At 37.4% G+C, this 25479-nt stretch overlaps 1 protein-coding gene across 2 annotated transcripts in view; it reads right to left on the minus strand.

Moving 5' to 3' along the window:
• SKIC3 (SKI3 subunit of superkiller complex) overlaps window positions 1–25479 on the minus strand; it is a 99478-nt gene that overhangs the window by 52833 nt on the left and 21166 nt on the right. For both annotated transcript variants that reach the window (XM_065912536.1, XM_065913319.1), the window contains 17 exons: window positions 19580–19720; window positions 18531–18632; window positions 17555–17694; window positions 15531–15617; window positions 15344–15447; window positions 14452–14578; window positions 13641–13820; window positions 13202–13326; window positions 12051–12304; window positions 10591–10693; window positions 8221–8397; window positions 7988–8132; window positions 7739–7817; window positions 7595–7656; window positions 7431–7487; window positions 5182–5250; window positions 145–219 (listed from right to left, as the gene is read on the minus strand). In XM_065912536.1, the coding sequence (XP_065768608.1) occupies window positions 145–219; window positions 5182–5250; window positions 7431–7487; window positions 7595–7656; window positions 7739–7817; window positions 7988–8132; window positions 8221–8397; window positions 10591–10693; window positions 12051–12304; window positions 13202–13326; window positions 13641–13820; window positions 14452–14578; window positions 15344–15447; window positions 15531–15617; window positions 17555–17694; window positions 18531–18632; window positions 19580–19720 (2027 nt within the window). The remainder of the gene's footprint in view (window positions 1–144; window positions 220–5181; window positions 5251–7430; window positions 7488–7594; window positions 7657–7738; window positions 7818–7987; window positions 8133–8220; window positions 8398–10590; window positions 10694–12050; window positions 12305–13201; window positions 13327–13640; window positions 13821–14451; window positions 14579–15343; window positions 15448–15530; window positions 15618–17554; window positions 17695–18530; window positions 18633–19579; window positions 19721–25479) is intronic.

The raw sequence follows: 25479 nt of genomic DNA on the forward strand, positions 1-25479 counted from the left end.
GAGTTTATCTGTTTTTTTAAGAAAGAATGAAGAGTAGAGAAAACTGCTATCATCAACATCTGACATCACCATGTACTTGTTTTCTCAACAAGGGTAGTTAAAAGTTACTCATCAATGGATCCTGAAGAACATTCAAGTTCTTACGTGCATACTGAGTTCTGTGGTGTGCCTGAAGAGATCCATGGTGTCATAGCTTCCCACTGTCTCTGCAATTAGAGCCTATAAAAGAAAAGAGCAGGGCCTTAATACGTTCAAAAGGAATACTACTACTACTAATAAATGAGTTTTTGGAGGAACCAAACGTTTTTCTAGCTGTGCTTAAAAGCAAAGTTAATTTCTTTTTCAATCTTGACTACCACAGTCCATGCCTCAGAGGACCAGAATGACTTGTTAAGTGAGCCTTTAAGCTGATAGACGCTTGAAGAACTCCATCTGCAATCAGCCAGTGGTGGAATAATGCACATGAAATTCCTCAGAATCCTGATAACACGGTGCTACCTTCTCCCTTCACTACCCAGCGCACCCCTGCACCGGCCCATCTATTCACACAGGTACTTGGTTAATCACAGGGTCACCTCAGATTCAACTGAAAAGTATTTTAAAAAGGAGATTTCACCCCTAGAAATCTAGCTCCCATAGATCTGGGTAGAGTCTCAACATGTTTATTTTTAAAACTGCCTCAGGATTTCAAATAGTAAGATTCTTGACAGTTAAAATTACTTTCAAGCTCATCTATCTTTTATAAGAAAGCAGGGTTTTTTTAATTATCATGCATTAATAATCAAGAAATTAAAATTAAGCTTCACTTTATCAGTATCATTTTAATTAAATCTACTAGTTACCTCCTGAAACAAATTATTTGTAAGGCCAAAAATAATTTAAAGATAAAAATAAAATACTCAAGTGACTCTGATGAACAGCTAAGATCTACTGACCTCCATCAGTGCTACTCCAAGTGAAGTCCCTGGGCCGGCAGCATTGTCCTCACTTTGGGTAGTTAGAAATGCAAATTCTCGGGCCCCCAGGGCCCAAAATCTTACACAGAGATTACTGTGGTAATGCCACTGTTCTTAAATGCTACCACAGCTAATGGGAATAGGAATTTGCCTTTTCTAACTCTGGGAGCTTCACCCATTCAATTAACTAGAATCAGACCCAAAAGCCAAAGTACAATAGAAGATGCCTAATCACTGACTATGTATCACTGCTATGAATGAACGTAAAATTAAAGATATACATGCGTTAAACTATCCAGAATGTTTACCTTCTTCACGCTCTTCCTTGGGTTTTGAGTTTTAGGAATATGAGGCATAATAAAGGACAGAAATGGTGTGGACCTAACAGAAGCAGACAAAATGTGGTCCACTGGAGAAGGGAATGGCAAACCACTTCAGTATTCTTACCTTGAGAACCCCATGAACAGTATGAAAAGGCAAAAAGATACGACACTGAAGATGAACTCCCCAGGTCGGTAGGTGCCCAATATACTAATGGAGATCCGTGGAGAAATCAGAAAGAATGAAGGGATGGAGTCAAAGCAAAAACAACACCCACACCTAGTGGTGGGTGTGACTGATGATAAAAGCAAGGTCTGATGTTATAAAGAGCAATATTGCACAGGAACCTGGAATGTTAGGTTCATGAATCAAGGCAAATTGGAGGTGGTCAAACAGGAGACGGCAAGAGTGAACATCAACATTTTAGGAATCAGTGAACTAAAATGTACTGGAATGGGTGAATCTAACTCAGATGACCTTTGTATCTACTACTGTGGGCAAGAATCCCTTAGAAGAAATGGAGTAGCCATCACAGTCAACAGAAGAGTTCAAAATGTGGTACTTGGATGCAATCTCATAAACAACAGAATGATCTCTGTTCATTTCCAAGGCAAACCATTCAGTATCATGATAATCCAAGTCTATGCCCCAACCAGTAATGCTGAAGAAGCTGAACTTGAACAGTTTTATGAAGACTTACAAGACCTTTTAGAACTAACACCCAAAAAAGATGTGCTTTTCATTATATGGGACTGGAATGCAAAAGTAGGAAGTCAAGAAACACCTGAAGTAACAGGCAAATTTGACCTTGGAGTACAGAATGAAGCGGGACAAAGGCTAAAAGATTTGCCAAGAGAACACACTGGTCATAGCAAACACCCTTTTCCAACAACACAAGAGAAGACTCTACACATGGACATCATCAGTAGACCAACACCAAAATCAGATTGATTACATTCTTTGCAGCCAAAGATGGAGAAACTCTATACAATCAGCAAAAACAAGACTGGGAGCTGACTGTGGGAACTCCTTATTGCCAAATTCAGACTTAAATTGAAGAAAGTAGGGAAAACCACTAGACCATTCAGGTATGACCTATATCAAATTCATTATGATTATACAGTGGAAGTGACAAATAGATTTAAGGGACTAGATCTGATAGACAGAGAGCCTGATGAACTATGGTCGGAAGTTCATGACACTGTACAGGAGACAGGGAGTAAGACCATCTCCAACAAAAAGAAGTGCAAAAAAGCAACATGGCTGTCTGAGGAGGCCTTACAAATAGCTGTGAAGAGAAGAGAAGCGAAAAGCAAAGGAGAAAAGGAAAGATATTCCCATCTGAATGCAGAGTTCCAAAGAATAGTAAGGAGAGATAACAAAGCCTTCCTCAGTGATCAGTGCAAAGAAATAGAGGAAAACAATAGAATGGGAAAGACTAAATATCTCTTCAAGAAAATTAGAGATACCAAGGGAACATTTCATGCAAAGATGGGCTCAATAAAGGACAGAAATGGACCTAACAGAAGCAGAGATACTAAGAAGAGGTGGCAAGAATACACGGAACTGTACAAAAAAGACCTTAATGGCCCAGATAACCACAATAGCGTGATCACTCACCTAGAGCCAGACATCCTGGAATGTGAAGTCAAGCGGGCCTGAGGAAGCTATGAATAAAGTTAGTGGAGGTGACAGAATTCCAGTTGAGCTATTTCAGAGGTGACAGAATTCCAGTTGAGCTATTTCAAATCCTAAAAGATGATGTTGTGAAAGTGTGTTGCACTCAACATGCCAGCAAATCTGGAAAACTCAGAAGTGGCCACAGCACTGGAAAAGGTCACTTTTCATTCCAATTCCAATGAAAGGCAATGCCAAAGAATGCTCAAACTACCACACAATTGTATTCATCTCACATGCTAGTAAAATAATGCTCAAAATTCTCCAAGCCAGGCTTCAACTATACATGAACTATGAACTTCCAGATGTTCAAGCTGGTTTTAGAAAAGGCAAAGGAACCAGAGATCAAATTGCCAACATCCAATGGATCACTGAAAGAGCAAGAATGTTCCAGAAAAACATCTACTTCTGCTTTATTGACTTTCAAAACCTTTAACTGTGTGGATCACAATAAACTGTGGAAAATTCTAAAAGAGATGGGAATACCAGACCACCTGATCTGCCTCTTGAGAAATCTGTATACAGGTCAGGAAGCAACAGTTAGAACTGGACATGGAACAACAGGCTGGTTCCAAATAGGAAAAGGAGTATGTCAAGGCTGTATATTGTCACCCTGCTTATTTAATTTATATGCAGAGTACATCATGAGAAACGCTGGGCTGGATGAAGCACAAGCTGGAATCAAGACTGCTGGGAGAAATATCAATAACCTCAGATATGTAGATGACACTACCCTTATGGCAGAAAGTGAAGAAGAACTAAAAAGCCTCTTGATGAAACTGAAAGAGGAGAGTGAAAAAGTTGGCTTAAAGCTCAACATTCAGAAAACTAAGATCATGGCATCTGGTCCCATCACTTCATGGGAAATACATGGGGAAACAGTGGAAAACAGTGGCTGACTTTATTTTGGGGGGTTCCAAAATCACTGTAGATGGTGACTGCAGCCATGAAATTAAAAGACACTTACTCCTTGGAAGGAAACTTATAATCAACCTAGACAGAATATTAAAAAGCAGAAACATTACTTTGCCAACAAAGGTCCATATAGCCAAGGCTACGGTTTTTCCAGTAGTCATATATGGACGTGAGAGTTGGACTAAAAAGAAAGCTGAGCACTGAAGAATTGATGCTTTTGAACTGTGGTGTTGGAGAGGACTCTTGAGAGTCCCTCGGACTGCAAGGAGATCCAACCAGTCCATCCTAAAGGAGATCAGTCAGTCCTGAGTGTTTATTGGAAGGACTGATGTTGAAGCTAAATCTCCAATACTTTGGCTACCTGATGGGAAGAGCTGACTCATTTGAAAAGACTCTGATGCTGGGAAAGATTGAAGACAGGAGGAGAAGGGGTCGACAGAGGATGAGATGATTGGATGGCATCACCGACTCAACGGACATGAGTTTGGGTAAACTGGGAGTTGGTGATGGACAGGGAGGCCTGGCATGCTGTGGTTCATGAGGTCACAAAGAGTTGGACATGACTGAGCAACTGAACTAAATCACTGATTACTGATTTTATAATATGGGTGATGCTCCCATTCTTCCCTCAACTGAAAGACACAAAACCCAGGAGGCCACTCAGACCAATCCCCTTCTTCTCCAAGTAAGAAAAGGGAAATCCAGCAGTTGATAAGATAAACAATTAGTCAATGACAGACTCAGCCTAGTAACTTGATTCCCATTTGCAAGTACAAGGTGGGGAGGGACATTCATAAACAAGTAACAAATTAAATAGGAAGATTTTATATAAAATGAGAAAATCAAGATGATCTTTGCAAATGTTCATTTTTTTGGTAAATGTATGTTAACAGGATCCCAGATTTATTTTTTAGATATAATAATGTAAGAGTGACGGTGTTCAAAGCTTAATCATTATAAGCTGTATGACCTGGGGTATGATACTCAGAATCTGAGCTTCATATTCCACATACAAGGAGTCTAGCACGGTGACTGGCACAAAGTAAGCCCCCAAATGCTCTCATTATCAGTGTTGTTTATATTAACAGATATTTATACCACTTTCTGAAGGTTGGATGGCATCACTGACTCAATGGACATGAGTTTGAGTAAACTCCGGGAGTTGGTGATGGAAAGGGAGGCCTGGCGTGCTGCAGTCCATGGGGTAGCAAAGACATGACTGAGCAACTAAACTGAACTGAACTGATACCACTTTCTATTAAAAGGTTATTTGTATCACAGGTTATTAATAACTATATGTTATGTATCTTACTTGTCCAATCCAGCACATTAAATAAGATGGATCAAGGGATTGAGCCATTTTGAAAGCTTCATGAGCTTGCTAGAAAAAAAAGACAAAAGCAGTCAATTTATAAGTCTAATATTAAATCACTTATATTAAAAAAGCATAAGAGAATAAGAAAAGTCAGACTTGTAAACACAAATACAAATGAAACAGTGAACTAAAACTTCACGGTTTAAGCACAATCGGCACTTGCATGTGCAGCAACACTTAAAACAATGTCTTAAATACCCAGTCCTAAAAGAGTTCTGGAGGCTTCCCAGGTGGCTCAGTGGTAAAGAATCTGGATGCCAATGCAAGAGACATGGGTTTGATCCCTGGGTCAGGAAGATCCCCTGGAAGAGGAAGCAGCAACCCACTCCAGTACTCTTGTCTGGAGAATTACATGGACAGAGGAGTCAGGCACTCTGCAATCCATGGGGTTGCAAAGACTTGGACACAATTCAGCAACTGAGCATGCGCAAAACAGTTCTGGATACAACGGATTTCTCTACAGGCTTGGGAGTTCTGGTCCTCAATGAAAGGGCACCACAGGTGTCTACCTCTTGGTCTGCAAAATTTTCAGTCAATCACCCAACTATTTGCTAAGCCACAGGTTTAATGCAGGGCCTCCCAGGTGACTCAGACGGTAAAGTGTCTGCCTGCAGTGCAGGAGACCTGGATTCAATCCTTGGGTTGGGAAGATCCCCTGGAGAAGGAAATGGCAACCCACTGCAGTATTCTTGGTTAGAGAATCCTATGGACAGAGGAGCCTGGAGGGCTACAGTCCATGGGTCACAAAGACTCAGACACGACTGAGTGATTACCACAAAACAGGTTTAATGGAAATACTTAGAGAAGACTGTATCTATTCCCCTTGCCTTGAACTTAACTGGGAAGATAAAAACTATTACTAACAGCCAGTGAGGTCAGAGAACTGCTAGTGGGTGAAAAGGAATGGTCAACATAAATCTGCACTAAGCATTTAGGAAACTTTCAAGACACCCCACTTAGACACTTAAAATCACATCACATGTTTTTTTCTTCTTTCTGCTATGAAGAATAGATTATTATATGTTGCTTTACACTGTTTTCCCCATAATCTCTGCACGGCTGGATATCGCCTTTTCTTCCTTATGAGACTGTAGGCTCACAGGCAACACTACCATAAAACCACAGTCATAGCTTATTGACTAAAACTTTGCTTTGCTTAAATTTTTAAAAAATATTTTCACATATTTTAAGATTCAAATTAGTATTTTTCTTCACTTTATTTACAATCTTCCAAAGTAGTCTTTGCAGAGACTTCATGTATCCCTGAGAATATCATTGAAGCTATTTTAAAAGGATGATATTCAATATACTGGCTGAAACACAAAACAGTATAGGTGTGCTATTATCTACAGATTCATGGAAATTTCTGAAAGTGCAAGTCACTCAGTCATGTCCGACTCTTTGTGACCCCATGGCCTGTATAGCCCATGGAATTCTCCAGGCCAGAACACTGGAGTGGGTAGCCTTTCCCTTCTCCAGGGGAATCTTCCCAAGGTGGGGATCAAACCCAGGCCTCCCACATTGCAGGTGGATTCTTTACCGGCTGAGCCACCAGGGACGCCCAAGAAAACTGGAGTGTATAGCCTGTCCCTTCTCGAGCAGATCTTCCCGACCCAGGGATCGAACTGCAGTCTCCTGCACTGCAGGCGGATCCTTTACCAACTGAGCCGCCGGGGGAGCAAACGAGACCCGCAGACAGGCTCCTCATCACTGTAGCTCCAATTTCTCTAACATACAACTGTTTGAGTATAAACACCGTACATATAAAGGGATCAGTATGTTAAAGGTGAATCTAAATCACCAAAGCAAAGGTTAAATTTAAGTTTCTAGAGAGTACTAATCATTGCCCTTACTTCATCATCCCACCCTTAAGACATGTATGAAAGATAAAAAGAAAAACACCCAAATAATTCATAATAAAATTGTTTTAATCTCTAAATGAAAATACAATGTAATTATAAAACCAGAACTTTCTTGGGACATGGAAAGGAAAACAAATTTTACACATTCAATGTTCAATATAGTAAAGTAAATGCTATCCAACATCTAGCATATCAAGGAGAATGCTTCATAGATTAACAATGTGCAAAGTATTTCTCCACAAGAAGCTGAGTTATTATGAAGAGATCACACACAGAAAACATTCTTTACTTAGAATACAACAAAGCAGACAATATAGTATTTACCTCAATTTTTTCATTTGCAAGGTATAACACTCCCAAGTTGGTCCATGCAACTGCATTCTAAAAAACAAATAAAATTAGGTCCTTTATCTACATGGCAGTCTCAGAAAATTATTAACACTAAATTTCGATGTTCTTTTTCATAGACAGAGACACAGAACACTCACAATTTGTTCTGACTGGATTGATTTGATGAAACAGTGCTGAGCAAGGGCATAATTTCTAATACCTGAAAAATATAGACTTTGATAAAACTGAACTTTATTGTCTAAAACAATATAAAAATATTGAAGTGTTAATTCAATTCTTACCACTGTAACAGGAAACTACACCAAGAGCATTCCAGTATAAGTGATTATTACTGTCAAGTCTCACAGCTTTTTTCAGACACTGAAAAGTAAAATTAGATACATTTTTATTTCTTGAAATATCAGCATTTATGTACAGATGAATGTGAATTTATGTGAAAACATTCTGGTATCTACTTTATCAAAAGCACCTTTCAGAAAAGATCTTAATTTTTTTTTAAAAAGTTTATAAAAAATTTCTCAAAATCATACATGCATAGATTTCTCCAACAACTCTTGAAGGTCATCTGAGTTGCTGCCTGTGTCTGCTAGATGTTGTGCTTGGCGATAATAATTAACTCCAAGGTCACACCATGTATTAGATGTAGACATCAGTTTTAATGCACGACCGTAACATCTATGGAAATATAAAAGTGAATGTTATATTTTGTTATGACGTTTTAATTAAATTTGAATGTCATCAAATGACCATCTTTGTAAATTACCTTCCTCCAAGATGGAGGAGCTCCTTTTTCTTTAATACTTGTTTTCCTTCTTTCTGACCTAGAAGGACTCCTAAGACACTGACATTCACTTTAGATGGTGAGACAGCAGACAGACTGGTACAAGCGTCCCCAACTAGCTTCCAAAGGCAAGACACATCAGCTCGATGCTGCAGAGCCCTAAAAAAAGAAACTATGATGCTTAAAAATTATTTCCAAAAAGTATGGCATTTATCTCTTTCACTGCTACATACAATTAAAATAGGAAAAGTGTACATGGTTCCTTAATTAAATGCAGCAAATGCTTTACTGAATTTACTAACCATCTTATATCTTATTAGCTCCTTTTTAAGAAGAAAGGAAGAGGGGAAGGAGAATGAATTGTTTTAAGTGACAGAAACTGTGCAAACATTTCTTTGGTACTCTTTATCATTTTTCTTAGAAGCAGCAGAAATCCCATAAATAAATCAATAAATTATCCAGGACCAATTTACCTTTAATACTGGATCTTTTAAATTATGCTTTTTGTGTTTGTCTATTTAAACAAAAACCAAACCAGTAAAGTCCCTAACTCTCTCTTAGTTGATTATCATAAACTTAGGTTTTGCTTGATTGCCCTCAAATTTAAAAAAAAAGAACTAGCAAATGTATAACATAGCAAATATATTTGGTGATCCAAAGGAGTTTTACTTTCTGAGTTCAAGAATACCAAAAATCTAAATATGAAAGTGTGAAAAATCCCTATTTATTGAGGGAAGTTAAGACTCAGTGGACAAGCTCAAAAAATAAATAAAGATATTAATTATGGTGGCAAAGGGCACTTCTTTTTAAGAATAAGAAAATCTCAGCTATTCATTTCTCTGCACTTTTCTCAAATCTTATAAATAAAACACAGCAATTGCACAATTAAGCCAAGTCTCAGTAATCAGCCATCACAAACAGCTATGTTACTGGCAGATGGACAAGCAGATGAAACATTGTTCATAGCCTTTTCTACTCATGGAGTCCAGCCAAAAATCATTTTCCAATGTCTTTCTGAGAAACAAGATTAATTATTGCAGTCATCACTGAAAGCTCAATGTGAGGATCAGGAGGAAGGGCAACACTATTTGTAGCTCCTCTGCCTAAGCATCTTAGTGCAGTTTCCAAAATTGACAGCATGAAAGGTGAAAACAGAGAGGAAAAAAAAGAAGAGAATCACTGCAGTTTTAACAACCCAAACTCTTATCTCCTTTTAAGTTCAGTAAAAAATAAAATATCTGTAAAGTGAAATAACTTCTATTACCCTTACACAAGAATTGAAGTCATGTGAACATTCAAGTATAGAAGTAAATACAAACTCGGGGCTATCTATCACTTTAAAAGTTCTATATACCAAAACAAAACAAAACAAAAACCTTCTATATACCTACTTGTAATTAGTTGTGAGTGCTACATGGTATCCAGAACAAAATTCTCCACTCAGAAAGGCAGTATTTGGAGCTGAAGCATCACCACTCAAAGGCTCACATTTACCCTTAAACGCTAGTTCAAACAAATTACACCCTCTTCACAATACCATCCTCTATGGAAAGAGTTTTAAGTGTTATGAAAGACTTGAAAAGAAACTGCACAAATCAGAGGGAGAAAAAACAGTGAAGCTTTCACTTCAAATTTGGTTCATATTCAAAGCAAATCAATTCGAGAGCAAGGAAATCAATCAGACACAGAGAAGGCAAGTAGGAAAAGAAAGTGAAGCACACTAAAGATGTTTAAGAGCAACAAAACATAATTCTGCGTCTAACTTGTGTACCTTTTACAGCCATCTATTACAAATAACATTCCATTTAAATACTGACTATAGTTCCATAAAATAACCAGATTTGCTGAAACGTTTCTTCTTTCTTGTTATTAGATGCCACCTTTTTTCCTACACAGATTCTCTTCAGGAACAATCAGACTGCTACTTCACCTTTCGTCCTACCCACAAGTCTAACACAGGCTCTAACTACTGAACGTAAAGCCAGCTGTACACCTAAAGTGCCATTTACCAACCAGTTCTAATTAGATACTTGTACCTCTAGGTCTCCTGAAAGAGAACACGAACACAGTGGTACCCAAGCTGCTGCTCCACTAGCTGACTACTTCTTCCTTCCCACTCTTCTCTATGCATCCAGCATTCCAGCTGCTTAAAAGCAAGAAACTGTAGCTGATCCCCAGTGCAAAATCAATACAATATGCATGTTGCAGAATTAATTGGTTAGTCTGTCATTCTTTATGTTTGAGATTCTGAATAATGACTGCTATAGCTAATAGGATAAACAGAGAATGATTTTCTAAATTTGGCTTTATTATAATACTAAGAAAATAAACACAATAAATAATAATACTAACCGAGTAAAATATTCCAGTGCTTTCTCTATGTAGTCTACAGCTTTCCCATCAAGATAATCAACTAGAGCTGCTTTTGCCAATAGGAGGTGGCATTCACCCAAACCTAAAATCAGGTAAGTTTGCAGTTGTTAAAATAAGTAAAAGAAATACTGAAAATGAACATCAAATAAATTTATTGGTGTACTGTAACAGTCGCCCTCCAGAAGACAAAATTTAATGGCATTTTATAAAAAGTATCTTTAAGCATGGTCTTGCATACATTTATTGAAAAATTCAAATGGCAGGGTTCTGTTGGAGTAAACATGTGTCGAAAGGTAGTATCTATGGAACCTACAAATTTTCATGATTTTGAACAAATTACTTACCTCTTAAAATCTTATCTTTGAAAATGGGGATATCACTTAATAATATCTAATATGATGCTACTACCTGCTGTCACGTTATTATCATCTGGTGTCGTGAAACAAGATTTGATCTCTCTACATTCAAAACATTCATTGGGCTTCCCTTGTGGCTCGGCTGGTAAAGAATCCACTTGCAATGCGGGAGACCTGGGTTCAATCCCGTGGCTGGGAAGATCCCATAGAGAAGGGAAAGGCTACCCACTCCAGTATTCTGGCCTGGAGAATTCCATGGACTGTATAGTCCATGGGGTCACAAAGAGTCAGACATGAGTGAGCAACTTTCACGTTCATACTATAAAAATTAAATGAAATAGTAATTTCCTAAATTGCCTAGAAAACATTTAATAAATGTGAATTCTCCTTCTGTTAAGGAATTTCATTAAAAATTTTTTTTAAGGGTTTCATGGTCTAAGTTGCATGTCACTTATAACATACAGTACTTCTGAATTAAACTCCCCACTGATTCTTTAAAAAGGAAAAGGAAACGGAGGAAAGCAAATACAATGAACTCCAGTGCTTTTTTAATGGTTAGAAATAATCATTTAAAAAGTAATTAAATATGGGTGGTGGTGTTTTACTTGAAATTACAAAAAGAAGGAATAGATACCTATAAAGGAACTAAAATTAATTTAGATAATTACAAACAATGAAAATTGCCTCTAAAGTTCAAAAACTGAAAAAAATGAGGTTCTATAACTTACAAAGTAACTAAAACCTATTATGATATTCTGAGGGTATAGTGTACGAATTATCAAAATACAAGAGTAGGAAAATTCCTGTTTTAGAGATCTAATTTTTAGATCCAGTACCTATCATGCTATTTATCTAAAAGCTGTTATCTGTATCATATTATTATTTGTTAACTGTCACAAAACAAAATCTGACCTTTCTAGATTCAGACCTGTGTAACAAGCTATCCTATAAAAGGCTCTTACTGGACACATGTGACTGACCAAAGAAGTTCTTTTCAAGTTACTCAATACATTTAGAAATTTATTCAAGGATTTTATACTTTGGCATCACAAAAAGTCAAAGGAGCTATTAAAAAGCAATTACCTTTCAGAGCAGGCACATAATCTTCTTTCTTGTTAATGATCAGCTGGTACTGAGCTACCGCCTCCTTATATTTGCCAAGGGTTTGCTGTATTGCCGCCACCTTAAACACACTGTAGATGGACTCTGGGTTCAGCTCACTGGCTTTTGTGAAGGATTTCAAGGCTGTTGTATAGCCACCTCTGCTTAGGTATGCCTCTCCTAATGACTCCCAGCAATTGAAGTCCTTCGGGTCTGCCCTTAATGCTGCCTGTAAACTAAGAATTTCAAGCAAGAGTAAGAGAAGTAATAGTGATAAAACTACTTCCACACCTGAAAGGAAAATACGAAGTAATTTAGCTGAATCACACATATCCATGGTTTCCCTGATGGATAAAAGGGAAAACCTGTATTTATTTAAAGCAGGTATACCTGTTCCTTTTATGATGTGAATTTTTTAACAGTATGAAATTTTATTGTAATTTTGGAATGAATAAAAATATTTTTTTGAAGAAATGTCCACCAAAATTTCTTTTCCTTGACTGTGTGGGAAAACTCCAATTTCCTATCCTACCAGAACAGGTATACATCTCAACATCACAGTCTGTAAGCCCTCACCAAGAAATATGAGAGTTGAAAATGGGAATAACAGGCATACTTTTAATTTCAGATCAAATTCCATATCCATGAAAACTTTAAACGCCTGTATTCTAGGTACTAACATAAACCAGAAACAACCTTGATTCAAACACATTTTCTTTACACAGTTCAAACCAAACGACTACAAATGAGCTGCCCCAAATGCCCTTCGAGCTACTAATATCTCTCCTGCCCCAAAACAATGCTTGTCGGTGCGAGAAAAATAAAGATACTGACCTTGGCTTATTATCACTCCTTAAATTTATACTGAGAACCTACTATATACATGATACTATTAAGACTTTACTTGTGTGGACATCTCTCTCTCCTTAACACGAGGACATCAGTTAATCCAGTTTTGTAATTCCAGTGCATGCAGATAATAACAGCCAATAAATCATAAATAAATTTTGCTACTTCTTCGATTAAAATACAGTCTGGTGGACAGCAACTTGTCAGTTCATTTTGGATACAAATGGAATTTAATTTAAGGAAGCATTAGGCTAACAGAAGTTAAATATAGAAAGGTGCCTTACTCAGCCACTGCTTGGGAATGCTGACCAGCTTTCAGATAGTATAGGCCTCGCCTAAGCCAGGCCCACTTTGCCGTCCCAGCACTTGCCTTTTGAGTGACTGTTGTCAAGATAGCTAAAGCAGTTTCCTAACAAAAAGAAAAGACTAATGTTAGAGATATTAAATATTATAAAAAAGACTGAACATTTATGTAAACAGATATATTTTCATTTACCACTTCTGATTTTTTAAACTTAAACTGGTATATACTGAAACCACACTTTCAACATTAAGCAACTCAGTATCTGCCAAGAAAAATTTACTCAATTTATAAGCAGTGGCACAAAGACTTCTATAGCATCTAAAAATAAAAAATGACTTTCAAATACACATATAAAAATATTTCTACTTCTATACTCAGAATAAAATAAAAGACAAAAGTGTTTAAATTATTAGACATACCATCTCTTCAAGCTCAACACTTAAGTCAACTGCTGCAGCTCCAGATTCAGCATCGGTGTCATCTAATTCAAAAGCTTTCCTATAACATCCACGGGCCCTATTTTTATCACCTACTACATCTTTGTAATAATGACCTAAATAGCAGAAAACTTTGCCCATGTATGTATCCAGTTTGGCAGCCTTTGGGAAAAAAAAATTGATAATTACAGAATATTGAAGTTTGTTAGGATGGGTCCCTTTAAAAACACACACACACAAATACACAGATTAAAGCAAAATTAAATATACAATATGCCAAAACATCCTTTAACATAAGATTAAAAGCAGACATGAAGGCTAGCCATCACTACTTATAGAAAAGTAAGCACAAAAATACTATTTCTTTGCTTTAAAAAATGTGAAATTTAGTTATTATTTCATCAATTTGACTATATGAATCAAGACAGGGATGCAAAACTTGTAGATGTTACACACCTAAAATATAAGTTAAACATGAAGCAGTATGTAAGACTCATAAGCTGATAAAAGTAGACTAGGATTACCTAAAAGCAATATTGTTCTCCAAAGGTAATTATGTTTCATTTTCTATAACATGTGTTTCTTAAATAAGCAACTGTTACGTTTTTATGGTTTAATTTTCTCCTTGAAAACCCATACAACATTCTCACAAACCCGTAAGCGTGAGAGATGGAACACAAAACAAACAATTCAGTAAAGATGAATCTTAAGGAGCTAACTTATTTGATTATCAATATTCATGATTTTATAATGAATCCATTTCAACTAAGAACTAAATAATAGAATGTGCTACCTTTAAAAAGTGGGTAAGAGCCTTTGTTTTATCTTTTCTTGTTTCTTCACCCATGGACCAATATGTTAACCCAAGTTGGTAATGATATTCAGCAACTTCAGCATCTTTCTCAAGAGCTCGCTGAAAACTAAGTCACAAAAGGGAAAGATGGAATATTTAGACAGGGAGGTAGGTAGGTAGATAATTTAAAAAATTAGGAGACCCCTAACTGGAACACTGAAAGTGTGAGTGATTCAAGGATGCCAAATTTGAAAAAAAGCTGTGGCTTCCTTGGTGGCTCAGTCGGTAAAGAATCTGCCTGCAGTGCAAGAAATCAAGGTTCGATCCCTGGGTCCAGAAGGTCCCCTGGAGAAGAGAATGGCTACCCACTCCAGGATTCCTGCCTGGGAAATTCAATGGACAGGGGAGCCTGTGCATTGCTTCCTTAAGGAGTCCATGGGGTCACAATGAGTCAGACATGACTAAGCAATTAACACTGGGATTTAGGATTTAGATCATGAAGAAAAAAAAAAAAGATTTAAAGAACTTAAAACCAGTTATACATACTTATTGACCATTATGATTAGCTAATAAGATTTCAAAAATCCACCATGAAATTTTCCATAGTTACTGTGCTATATAAAAAAAAATACATTTTTTAAAAATAGTAAAGCTTACAAAGATCAAATTTATGCAAAACTAGATCTTTATCTGGACATGAATTTGAGCAAACTCCAGGAGAGAGTAGAGAAAAGAGGAGCCAACAATCCACGGGGTAACAGAGAGTTGGACACAGCTTAGCAACAACAAAAACAACAATGAAAAACTTTATCAAACTCCTTCAGTTTGAATTTTCAAGAAATAATAAATTAAGACATGTCTAGATTTATGGGCAATCTAAATATATCCTCACCATTTTTCTGCTTGTAGATAGTCCTTTTTGGTAAAATGAATCAAAGCCTCCAGGGCATGAGCTTCAGTTAAGTCAGGGTAAGAAGAGAGAAGGTCTTCCATAATCTATAAAGTATACATCTATCAATTCCATATCCAGACAAAAATAATTTTTAACTTAAAAACTCAGCTCAAATGAAAACACCAACCTTTGAAGCTTCATCTAATGAGCCCTTGTTCAGATAGGCCAAGCCTTTGAGAACCAAAAGTCCTGGGATATTATTTGCATCAGAAACCTAGAAAATAACTTAAAGAATTGATGTAAATCTCCCACAACACAATGCAGCAGAGTTTGCTTTAACTAAAGAATGACCAATATATAAAGACTCGGATAGAAGTCCTGATTTCTATCACTATTAACACTTTCATTCTTTGTAACCTTCTCATTAAAGAAAATTAGAGAATAGCATAATAAACCCACATCTACTTATCATTCAGTTTCAAAATTATTAACTCAAAGTCAATCCTTTACCATCTGTATGTCTACCCATTTTATCAAACTCCTGCTTAGATTACCCCCAAATTATAAATTTTCACCTGATACTTCAGTATCTGTATCTAATAAATAAGTTTATTTTTAATAACATACTACCATCATAACCATGTATGCAAAACCAACAATACATCTTTAACACCATCAAATAATTAGCCAGTGTTCAAATTTATCATTTGTCTCATAAAATATTTAAACAATTTGTTTTAATCAAATCTAAATAAGGTGCATACATTTCAACTGGTTGATATGTCTAAGACTCTTCTAATTTACAGAGTTCTCTTCCATCTCTTTTTTTTCTCCCTTACTATCGAAAATACAGGCCACTGTCATTGTTTCTCAGATATGGCATTTGATGAATGTATTCTCATGGTATTGACATGTTACCTGATCCCCTGTATCTTCTATAAATCAGTAGGTCTAGAAGATTGATCTGGTTAGGTTTGATGCTCTGGCAAGAATACTTCGTTGTGTACCTGCGCCTGATTATGTCTAGTTGTCTTTTTTCTCATGATGTTTTAATCCATTTCAGACTGCAAAATAGTAATTTTCCGATTCTATCATTCCTTCTTTACTTACTCAATGGCATAATTCAACAAAGAGAAGATTTTCCTCCTCTCATTATCTCTTTGATTATTCTGAGAACATTTCATAAGGGACACACAGGGTACTTCTTTCTTTCTAACTGGTTCCTTAGCATCCTTCAAAGATTCTCTTTATTGAGGATGTTTCATTGATTTTTTTTGCTATCAAAATTAACATAAGGATTTAAATATAAATGATATCTTTTAATCTACTGCAGTTACTAGTTCCCAAAGCATCCCCTCTTTAGTCAGCAAAAGTCAGTTCATGCTAGCTCCTGAACCCTTCTGAGATAATTCTAACAGCCTTTTATAGTTTCTTTGATTTCCTGCATTATAAGATGTTCTGGGCTCTTCTTGTTCATTTTCTGTCTCAGACTTGGATTCTACCAGTTCTCCCAGAAACTCGTTTTTTATTGTAAAAAAAAAAAAAGAAAAACTATGGAAAGACATTTCCAAAGCATTCACACAAAACACACTGTTGATGGAAGACAAGAAGACAAGTAGAAAACAAGAAAATAAGATACTAGGTCTTGAAGGATTCTGACAGCTGTTCTGATTTTAAAGAAATACTATGAAATGCAAAGCCCTTTGAAATATACAAAACAAGGAGTTTTTTTAATAAAAATTCAAAACTCTGCAATATACTGAGTGATATAATGTCAATTTTACAAAAAAACAGCCTTTATCTCAAAAATATCTTTAAAGGCACCATGAAGCTACTAGTGAGTGTCTTTAATAATTCTTGTCAATAATCTATGAAATATTATCTGAAGGGCAAAATTTAGAATTTCAAACTAATAATAATCAAGTAGTGACAACCCCAGAGGGCAAAAAGTGAAAAGGAGAATAAGAGCAAGAACGAGAAAGAAGCTGCACCATGTGAAAAACATTGTAAGCACTTAACCAAAAAGCAAACGAATAACCTGAGGCGTTTCCAAGCATGCAAATAACCTAGAGAACTGCAGATTCAGTGGATTCATACCTCTAACACAAAATTTTTCTAAGTAGCTATTTGTGGCAAGGAGAGAATCGTTGATGCCTGGTTGACCAGAAACTAAATGTTAATGACAAAAGGAGAATTCGATGATAAGACTACCTGATCGAGAGTACGAATTGCTTCCTCTGAAGATTCATAATCTGAGAGTTTAATCAAAGCCTCTGCTTTCAAACGAAGACAAAGATTCTTCTGATGCAGTCTGCCACCAGATACACCAAGGTTATCTATATTCTTCAGAGCTGACAAAAGGAAGGACATCTGAATGAAGACAACCAAACCACTTCACTTTTTTTTTTTCTTTTTAAGGGTAACATAACAGATTACAGATATAGTAAGAATAAAATGTTGAAACAATATACATGAAGAACAATTCAAAGCTAAATATGAATTCTTCCCTGAACTCTTTATGAAAATACCTGAATTTAAAACAGAACAGATCAGAATTTAAAACCTCTAGCTTCACATAACATATAATAAAACTGAACATCCTGAAACACAACAATGGCTGTCTATAACTGCTACATAACAGAGGTTAACCCTTAGCCAAAGCATCTATCACAAAAATAGCCCATTAAAGATAAGGGAAGGGTAAAGAAGCTGAATTAGGATGAACCATGGTAAATTATTTCTTAGCTGCAGAAGCAAGGTCACCAACTAGGTCAAGAGCAGTGAATCACTTCGCTGATTTCTGACACCCACACCTGACCTATGTGAACATATTCAAATAAGCTCTAAGATATCTCTCTCCTTGTCTATTATCCGCATTAGAGGAATCAAGAATCTACCCTGGAGTGAAAGTTGTAGGACACACCAGAAAATTCCCTATTGCAAAGAGAGAGCATCACCACACAAGCCTAAACTGACTTTATCAAAATTCCAAGTAACCTTGGAAAAATACTGTCAGTTTAAAAATAAATATAATAGTAGACATGCATACAGACTTGATGGGCTTTTTGTGACCTCCCCAATAAAATTTAAATTAGCTGTCAACTTAGAATACAAAATAAAGCACCACCATCGTTCTTTTAAGATGAGAAGCAGCAGGGCTGGCCACCCTTAAAGATGGCAGGAATACCTTGATTGCATGAAAGAACAGCTTCCTTAGGTTTATGCATTCTGACTTGGGCTTCTGCCAGATGATACCACCCAGTTGTGCAGAGGGGGCTTTCCTTTATCCCTAGGAAGAAAACAGCAATCACAAAGTCCAAGGTTTCCATTACTACTGAGGTGAAGAACCCCACCACCCACTCCCCACATCAGTCTCCTCCCCTCTCCCTTGTCACCCATATCTAACCAGTCACAAAGTCACACTGATTCCATGCCCATCACTTCAGTTAGGATCTCCATCACCCAGCCCAGATCAGTGCAAGTGCTTGCCTCTACTCAGATTCATTCTCTACACTGCAGCCAGAATATTTCTAAAACTACATATGGGATTATGAAATCCCTATACCTAAGAACTTCCAATGGCTCCCAGCTGGATAACACACAAACTCCTTAATGAGGTTTGCAAGGCCCCTTTCCAGCCTCAATTGTTGTTTTCATACTGCCTTTTCAAATCTCGCTGAATGACCAGGAGTTCCAGGAATACCAGCTCTTCTCTCACCTCAGCCTATTTCAACTCTTGGCCTAAAACACCCTTCCTACTGCCAGGTTTTTCACTTGTCACTCAGATTTCAATTTGAATGAAAGTTCACCCAGAAACATCATACTGGGTAAGACTAAATTAAAGCCTCCTAATGGCATCACCGACTCAATGGACATGAGTTTGAATAAACTCCGGGAGCTGGTGATGGACAGGGTGGCCTGGCGTGCTGCGATTCATGGGGTCACAAAGAGTTGGACACGACTGAGCGACTGAACTGCACTGAACTGAAGGATGGAGATAGTATGTTTCTTTTACAGATAAAAACAATAAGACACAAAGAGTTTAATGAACTTTCCTAAGGTCTTAAAATTTGTGAATGGCAGAGTTGGAATTCAAACTTAAGCAGACTCCAGAATATGTATGTACATTTTTTTTTTGCTTCTATCCTAAATATATATATTCCTTAAAGAAAGGCCCAAAGATAAATAGCTGCTGACACCTACACCGCACGTTTTACGCTGCAGCCATAAACTTACCTTCTGTTAAGTGCCTAACAGCATCTTCGTACTTTTTGTCTTGTAATGCTTTAATGCCTAAACCAATGAGACCTGCACCACTTTGGGGATCCATTTCCACTAGTCTACAACAATACTGTTCTCCCTCGTCAGTAAGACTTCCTGGAATTAAAAGAAAAAGTTATTAGCATACATATACCAATATGTGCCAAAACCTACGCACCATAAATCTTTTTAAGTTTTTGAAACCTTAAATCTCAAAAGCTGGCTTCTACATACATCTCCACATTCTGATTCCAGGAATTCAAAACTTAAATAGATCAACAAATCTAGAAAATATTAACATTTCATTTTTAAAAAATCATGTTCCTTCTTCTTCTTAAATATCAGAAGTAGAAACCACTTTATTCACAGCAGTATCAGTAAACCAAACGTGCTGTCATACTCAAGGGTTTCAAACAAGAAACCTACGGCTACTTGTCACAATGCTAAGACTCAGCCACCTGCCACCAGGTCTCCCTTTTCTATTCAGCAGTAACAATTTCGGTTGTTAGATGAAGGAATTCTTGTCAAAGGACAGACTCTTCACTAATTTCTCCTGGACAATGTGCTGCCAGAGACGTGACGCCCAAGGTGCTGGAAGCAATGGACTTGTCCAGCACACGGTACCCGGTACAAAGACTGAGTCACATTCTTCTCAGGCTTACAAGTTCAGCACTACATTTGTGCATTCTTTCAAAACTTCCTTCTCCTATGTAAGTTAACAGTTAAGCTTATGTAGTAATCATTCAATGTCTGCATTTTGAATTTATTTTGGTAAAAAAATTAGCTTAGAAAACATTGTAGGTTCTGTTATATTTCCATTTTCTCCAACCACAATCAATCTCAAGATTCCTGTTCCCAGAAAAGCAGAAAAACAGGGGGAAAAGATGGCTTGTTTTGAGAATAAATTGTGTATACCATTCACCACTTTAATAAATTGTTTAATCACATAAGAAAATTCTTAAAAAGTAATTTAGACAGTAATTTACAACTTGAAGCAATAAACAAGGGAATAAATAAAAACAGGTTAACTGAAAAAAGACCTGACGCCTATATATCTATGTAAAACAGACAGTCACAAACCCCATATGAAACCACAGTTTCAGCAACAGATATTAAAGGTGAATTCTTTGCATGATACCATTTAGCTTACATATTTACACAAAATTTTTAAAACCAAACATACAACAATGCATAACCCCTAAATATTTTACATATTAACTTAGAAGTCCAAGTTAGCGCCAAAGATTCACAGAATTCATAAAGGCTAAAAAATTAAAACTTCAATATTGTTTAGTGAAATGTGAGAACTGTGAGAAATGTGAGAATTAGAAGAAATATTACTTTGGTTAATAAGCCAGAAAAAAGAAGCCTGCTTCTAGACAAGAACTCCCCTTCTTTCAACATGTTCTATCGCTTCTATAAATATGAATTCCAAGAATAGACATGCCTACTTTCAAAAACCCTACATCCTCTAAAAGTAAACCACTGGGGTTCCCCACCCCCCCACTATTTTATCCACTGGTATTGTCTAAACTAGACATCAGAAGAACCAGCAGGACTTTTTAAAACCAAAAATGCTGAGCTCCACTCTCAAAGTTTCTGATTCAGTAGGTCTGCTATTCGATCTGAGAATCTGCATTTCAAACAAGTTCTCAGGTGATACTGATACTCCTGGTCCAGAGATCATACTTTAAGAACCATCAGTCTACAGTATTTGCCAGTACCATATGCCAACTGTATGATTAGCTTTTTGACAGGCATACCCTGCCTTTGCTGTCTCTGTAGCTAAACAGTCATTTCTGGAAGATAGGGACGAGTATGGTATCTTGCACATGGCAGACACTCATTAAACACTGTAATGATCTTTGTAAAATACCGTTATGGGGCTTTACTAGGGGCTCAGCGGTGAGGACTCCACCGGCCAGTGCTGGAGAGAGGAGTTCAGTCCTCGGGCTGGAAGATCCCCCGTGCCGCGGAGCAACGGGGCCCACAAGTCACAACTACTAAGCCTCTGCTCTAGGGCCCGGGAGACGCAACTGCTAAGCCCACAAGCCACAGCTGCTGAAGCCCAGGTGTCCTGGGGCCCATGCTCCGCAACAGGAGATGCCACCACCACGAGAGGCCCTCACACCGCGGCCGCGAAGAGGTCCCCACCCGCTGCAACCAGAGAAAAGCCCACACGGCAGCGAAAACCCAGCACAGCTAAACTAAAAGCCTTTCAAAAAATTAATACCGTTACAAACAGATATCCCAAAACGCTGAGTCTATGAATAGGTAAATGGCTGAGAACTACTATGGAAAATTAAAAACAGTCACCATGCTAAAAAAAGAAAATAAAATGGCTACTAAAATTTTATCTTCAATTTCTACTCAACTGAGTCAAAACTCTCTTACTCCATGAGAACACAATTCATGACAGGCTATCCTGGCTATTAAAACTGCCCTGATTACAGAAAACACACCTAGGATGAAAAGAAGACAAGCCAGTCAGGCATCTTTTCAACAATCATCCACATTTAGGGTAAATAAAAACTGCACACATATGAGTCAAGTGTGACTAGCAGATGAAAACAGTTTCCAAAAGGTCCAGGAACAACACGAAAACCTTTTAAAACAAGGTAAATTTGTCTAACGTATTCCCTTTGTTAACATCTGGGAGCACAATTATAGAAACAAAATGAGATTTGAGGAAACTATATTCATGTCAAGTCCTAAAGAACATACTCTCTACCTGTGATCAAGTGGCACTTAGAGGACTTCTCTACAGTGTTCACAAAAACCATCAACAGTAATAACACTAGTGATCCTGTGTAAAGAGACAAGGAATATTTCAGCTTCAACTCTCAATCCACTTCTCCACACTAATAATTATTACTGAAAATACTACCTAAACAAATGTTGAAGACAAAACCAGAGAGGACAGACTTCATTAATCTGAAGAAAAAATCATTTATTTAACTTACTTGCTCTTTTTAACATTTAAAAGATTCTAAGATTCCAGATTCAGTGTCTTTAAAAGTTTGGCAATACTACCTTTATTTATCAACAAGGCAAGCAAGAGGCACTCCCCTAGTGGTCCAGAGGTTAAGACTCCATGCCTTCAATGCAGGTGACCTGGGTTCAATCCCTGGTCAGAGAACTAGATCCCACATGCCACAACTAGAGATCCCTTACATTGCAACAAAACCCCCACACAGCCAAATAAAAAAGTAAACAGGGCAAGCTAGACATGGAGCTGATAAAAAATGTTCTGAAAGTGTTCAGAGCAGGTGCTAAGTAATAGCTATAAGAATTCTGTTTCCTAAAGTCTATCACAAAAAAAGGCAAGAGGTGTTTTTTTAATAACTATTTTATTTCTGACATCCCAAAGAAATCCATCAGTGCTATAAAACTTTTTTTTTTTTTTAAATAACCTAGCTTGGGAGGGAGAAAAACAGCATGTACTCATTTCTTTATTTCTACCTGGATTTTCTAATATTTCTAGAACACAAAATCTTAAACTCTCTTCTGTTTGAAGAACCAAATCTTTCTTATCTTCACGCATTTCAGCAATAAAGCAAAACAAAATAAATCAAAAAAGGTCATTTAGCATGAAATAACATTTCATCAGATGACGACTGTGAAAGCTATTCACTACTTGTTATGTGAAGCTTTATAAACGGAGTCATTTTGAAAACACATCTTCAAGCCTCGACATGCAAAGGAGCACAAAAGAGAATGGAATCTATTTGTCCTCAGTGGAAAAGAACCCAGTGATTAACTGCTGTGAAGTAGCAAATTCTGCAGGCACTGAAGTACTCTGGGGGAGGATAGATCAGCCTTTAGGCGGCCTTCCAGATTTTCAAAAGTTTTTAATATACAGAAAGTTTGGCTTTAAGGAGCAATGAAAATATGAAAAAGAAAGAAAGAAACCATTAAGCACAGCTTCCTACTGTCCTGCCTTAACTATTGAGCTCTCACCCCAGAATAATGCTGCACCTCCTGGATCTAGTGTCCAAGTCTGCACTGCTCCATTCCGCAAACCCTCACAACTAACATTCCAGCAGGAAAAGCAGCTGTCCCACGTGGGTAAATATCCACCAACCCACTCCCCTTTGCCAGGATATAGATTTCTCTTTCAATTCTGCAAATTACCCATCCTCAAAACCTCTTTGAGAATGATTTTTTTTCACATAAACCAACACCCTTTCTAATCAAACAGCATAACCCCTTTGCTGTCTCTTTACTAAAACACTTTGTCAAGTATTGAATTTATAGGCAAAAGTCTGCAGACTACTTTTTTTTAATTTTTTTTTTTTTTTAGTTTGTTTTAATTGAAGGATAATTGCTTTACATGCAAACTACCTGTTGATCCTACTTCTATAATTTTGGCTTTTGGAGATATAAAGGCATATTTACTCGACAAATCCACATTAGAGGGTTATATGGGCCTATTGAGAAAGCATTTAATCAGTCTTCAAAAAGAAATGTCAGAGTATCTTCACGTAAGCAGGGCAAGAATGAGGGAATGGCATAAGCCATTAATAGCCGAACAACAACAGAAACAAAAGGGTAAACTCCAGCCATGAATTTATCAATTACAATTGTAATTGCAGAAAAGTGGCTGGAGAGATGGACACCAGAGGCTACACAAGAAAGAAAACCAGTCTGCTTATCTTAGGAACACACTGGTCTCAAGTCAAAATTTGAAGAAACTGGGTGATTTAGAACTATGCTTCCTATTAGAGGAAAACAAAACAAAACAAAAAACCACACACACAATCTCTAAGCATGCTTCTTGTACTGAAAGTCTCTCAGCAGGCATCCTCCTCCTTGACCGCAAGGCAACGTCCAAGACAGTAACTAGCTCTTTCTTCTTGAAACTCTCCTTCCAGGTGACACCACTGAAATTCCCCTTCTCCTCTAAAAGTCTATTATCCCCTTCTCACGCTTCCTCCTCCCCTCCCTTAAATGAAGTCAGTAAGTCCCTGGATTGCTTCTCTTTATAACTGCTCACCACTCTTCCTACTCTTTTCCCATCATGTATTCTAAGTTTCAATTTGCTCACACTGATTAAAAGACAGCCCTACTAAAGGCCTCTTAATCATAAAACTAGTTGCTCTATCTCTCAAGACAGATCTCCCTTCTGAAATGCCTTCCTTGCCTTCTGGGCTGCTTTTTATCGAGGTCCCCCACCTTCCTCTCTGACCTCTTCACTTCTCTGTCCTCCATTTCCTTCTTCCCCTTCTTCCTCCCTTTCTATACAAGGCGCAGTTTACACCTTTCTGCCTTCAGGCATCCTCTGAAGTCGACCACTCCATTCCCTTTCATGTACAAGCAAATGGTGTCCAAGCCTTCAAACTAGCCTTTGTACTGATCTCTCATGGGCAAACCTTGATGAGCATTCCCCTCTGAACGCGCGTTAACCCCTCCTCTCATCAACTTACCTTTGTACAAACCATCATTCCATATTAGTGCAACTTTTCAGGAGAGCCGAAAATTAAAATTGATTTCTCCCTCCCTTCACCTCTAAAGAATCTCTTTTATCTTTTTCATTCACCTGTTACTTTCAGTTGCTATCATATTCCCAGTTCATTCATTCCTATAGTTAATTCGGTCTTAGTTGCACTTATTCCATCCAATCTAGACTATCTCCTGTACAGTAGATCCTGCATACCATGTTAAAGACTTTAACTTCATAAAGCTACTCACTACAACACTTCTGTGCTTTCCAGGTGGCACTAGCAGTAAAGAATTCGCCTGCCAATGTGGGGATGCAAGACATGCAGGTTTGATCCCTGGGTCAGGAAGATCCCCTGCAGGAGGAAATGGCAACCCACTCCAGTATTCTCACCTGAAAAACTCCACAGACAGAGGAGTCTGGCGAGCTACCATCC

Source organism: Muntiacus reevesi, chromosome 1 (genome assembly GCF_963930625.1).
Source record: "Muntiacus reevesi chromosome 1, mMunRee1.1, whole genome shotgun sequence".
Lineage (NCBI taxonomy): Eukaryota > Metazoa > Chordata > Mammalia > Artiodactyla > Cervidae > Muntiacus > Muntiacus reevesi.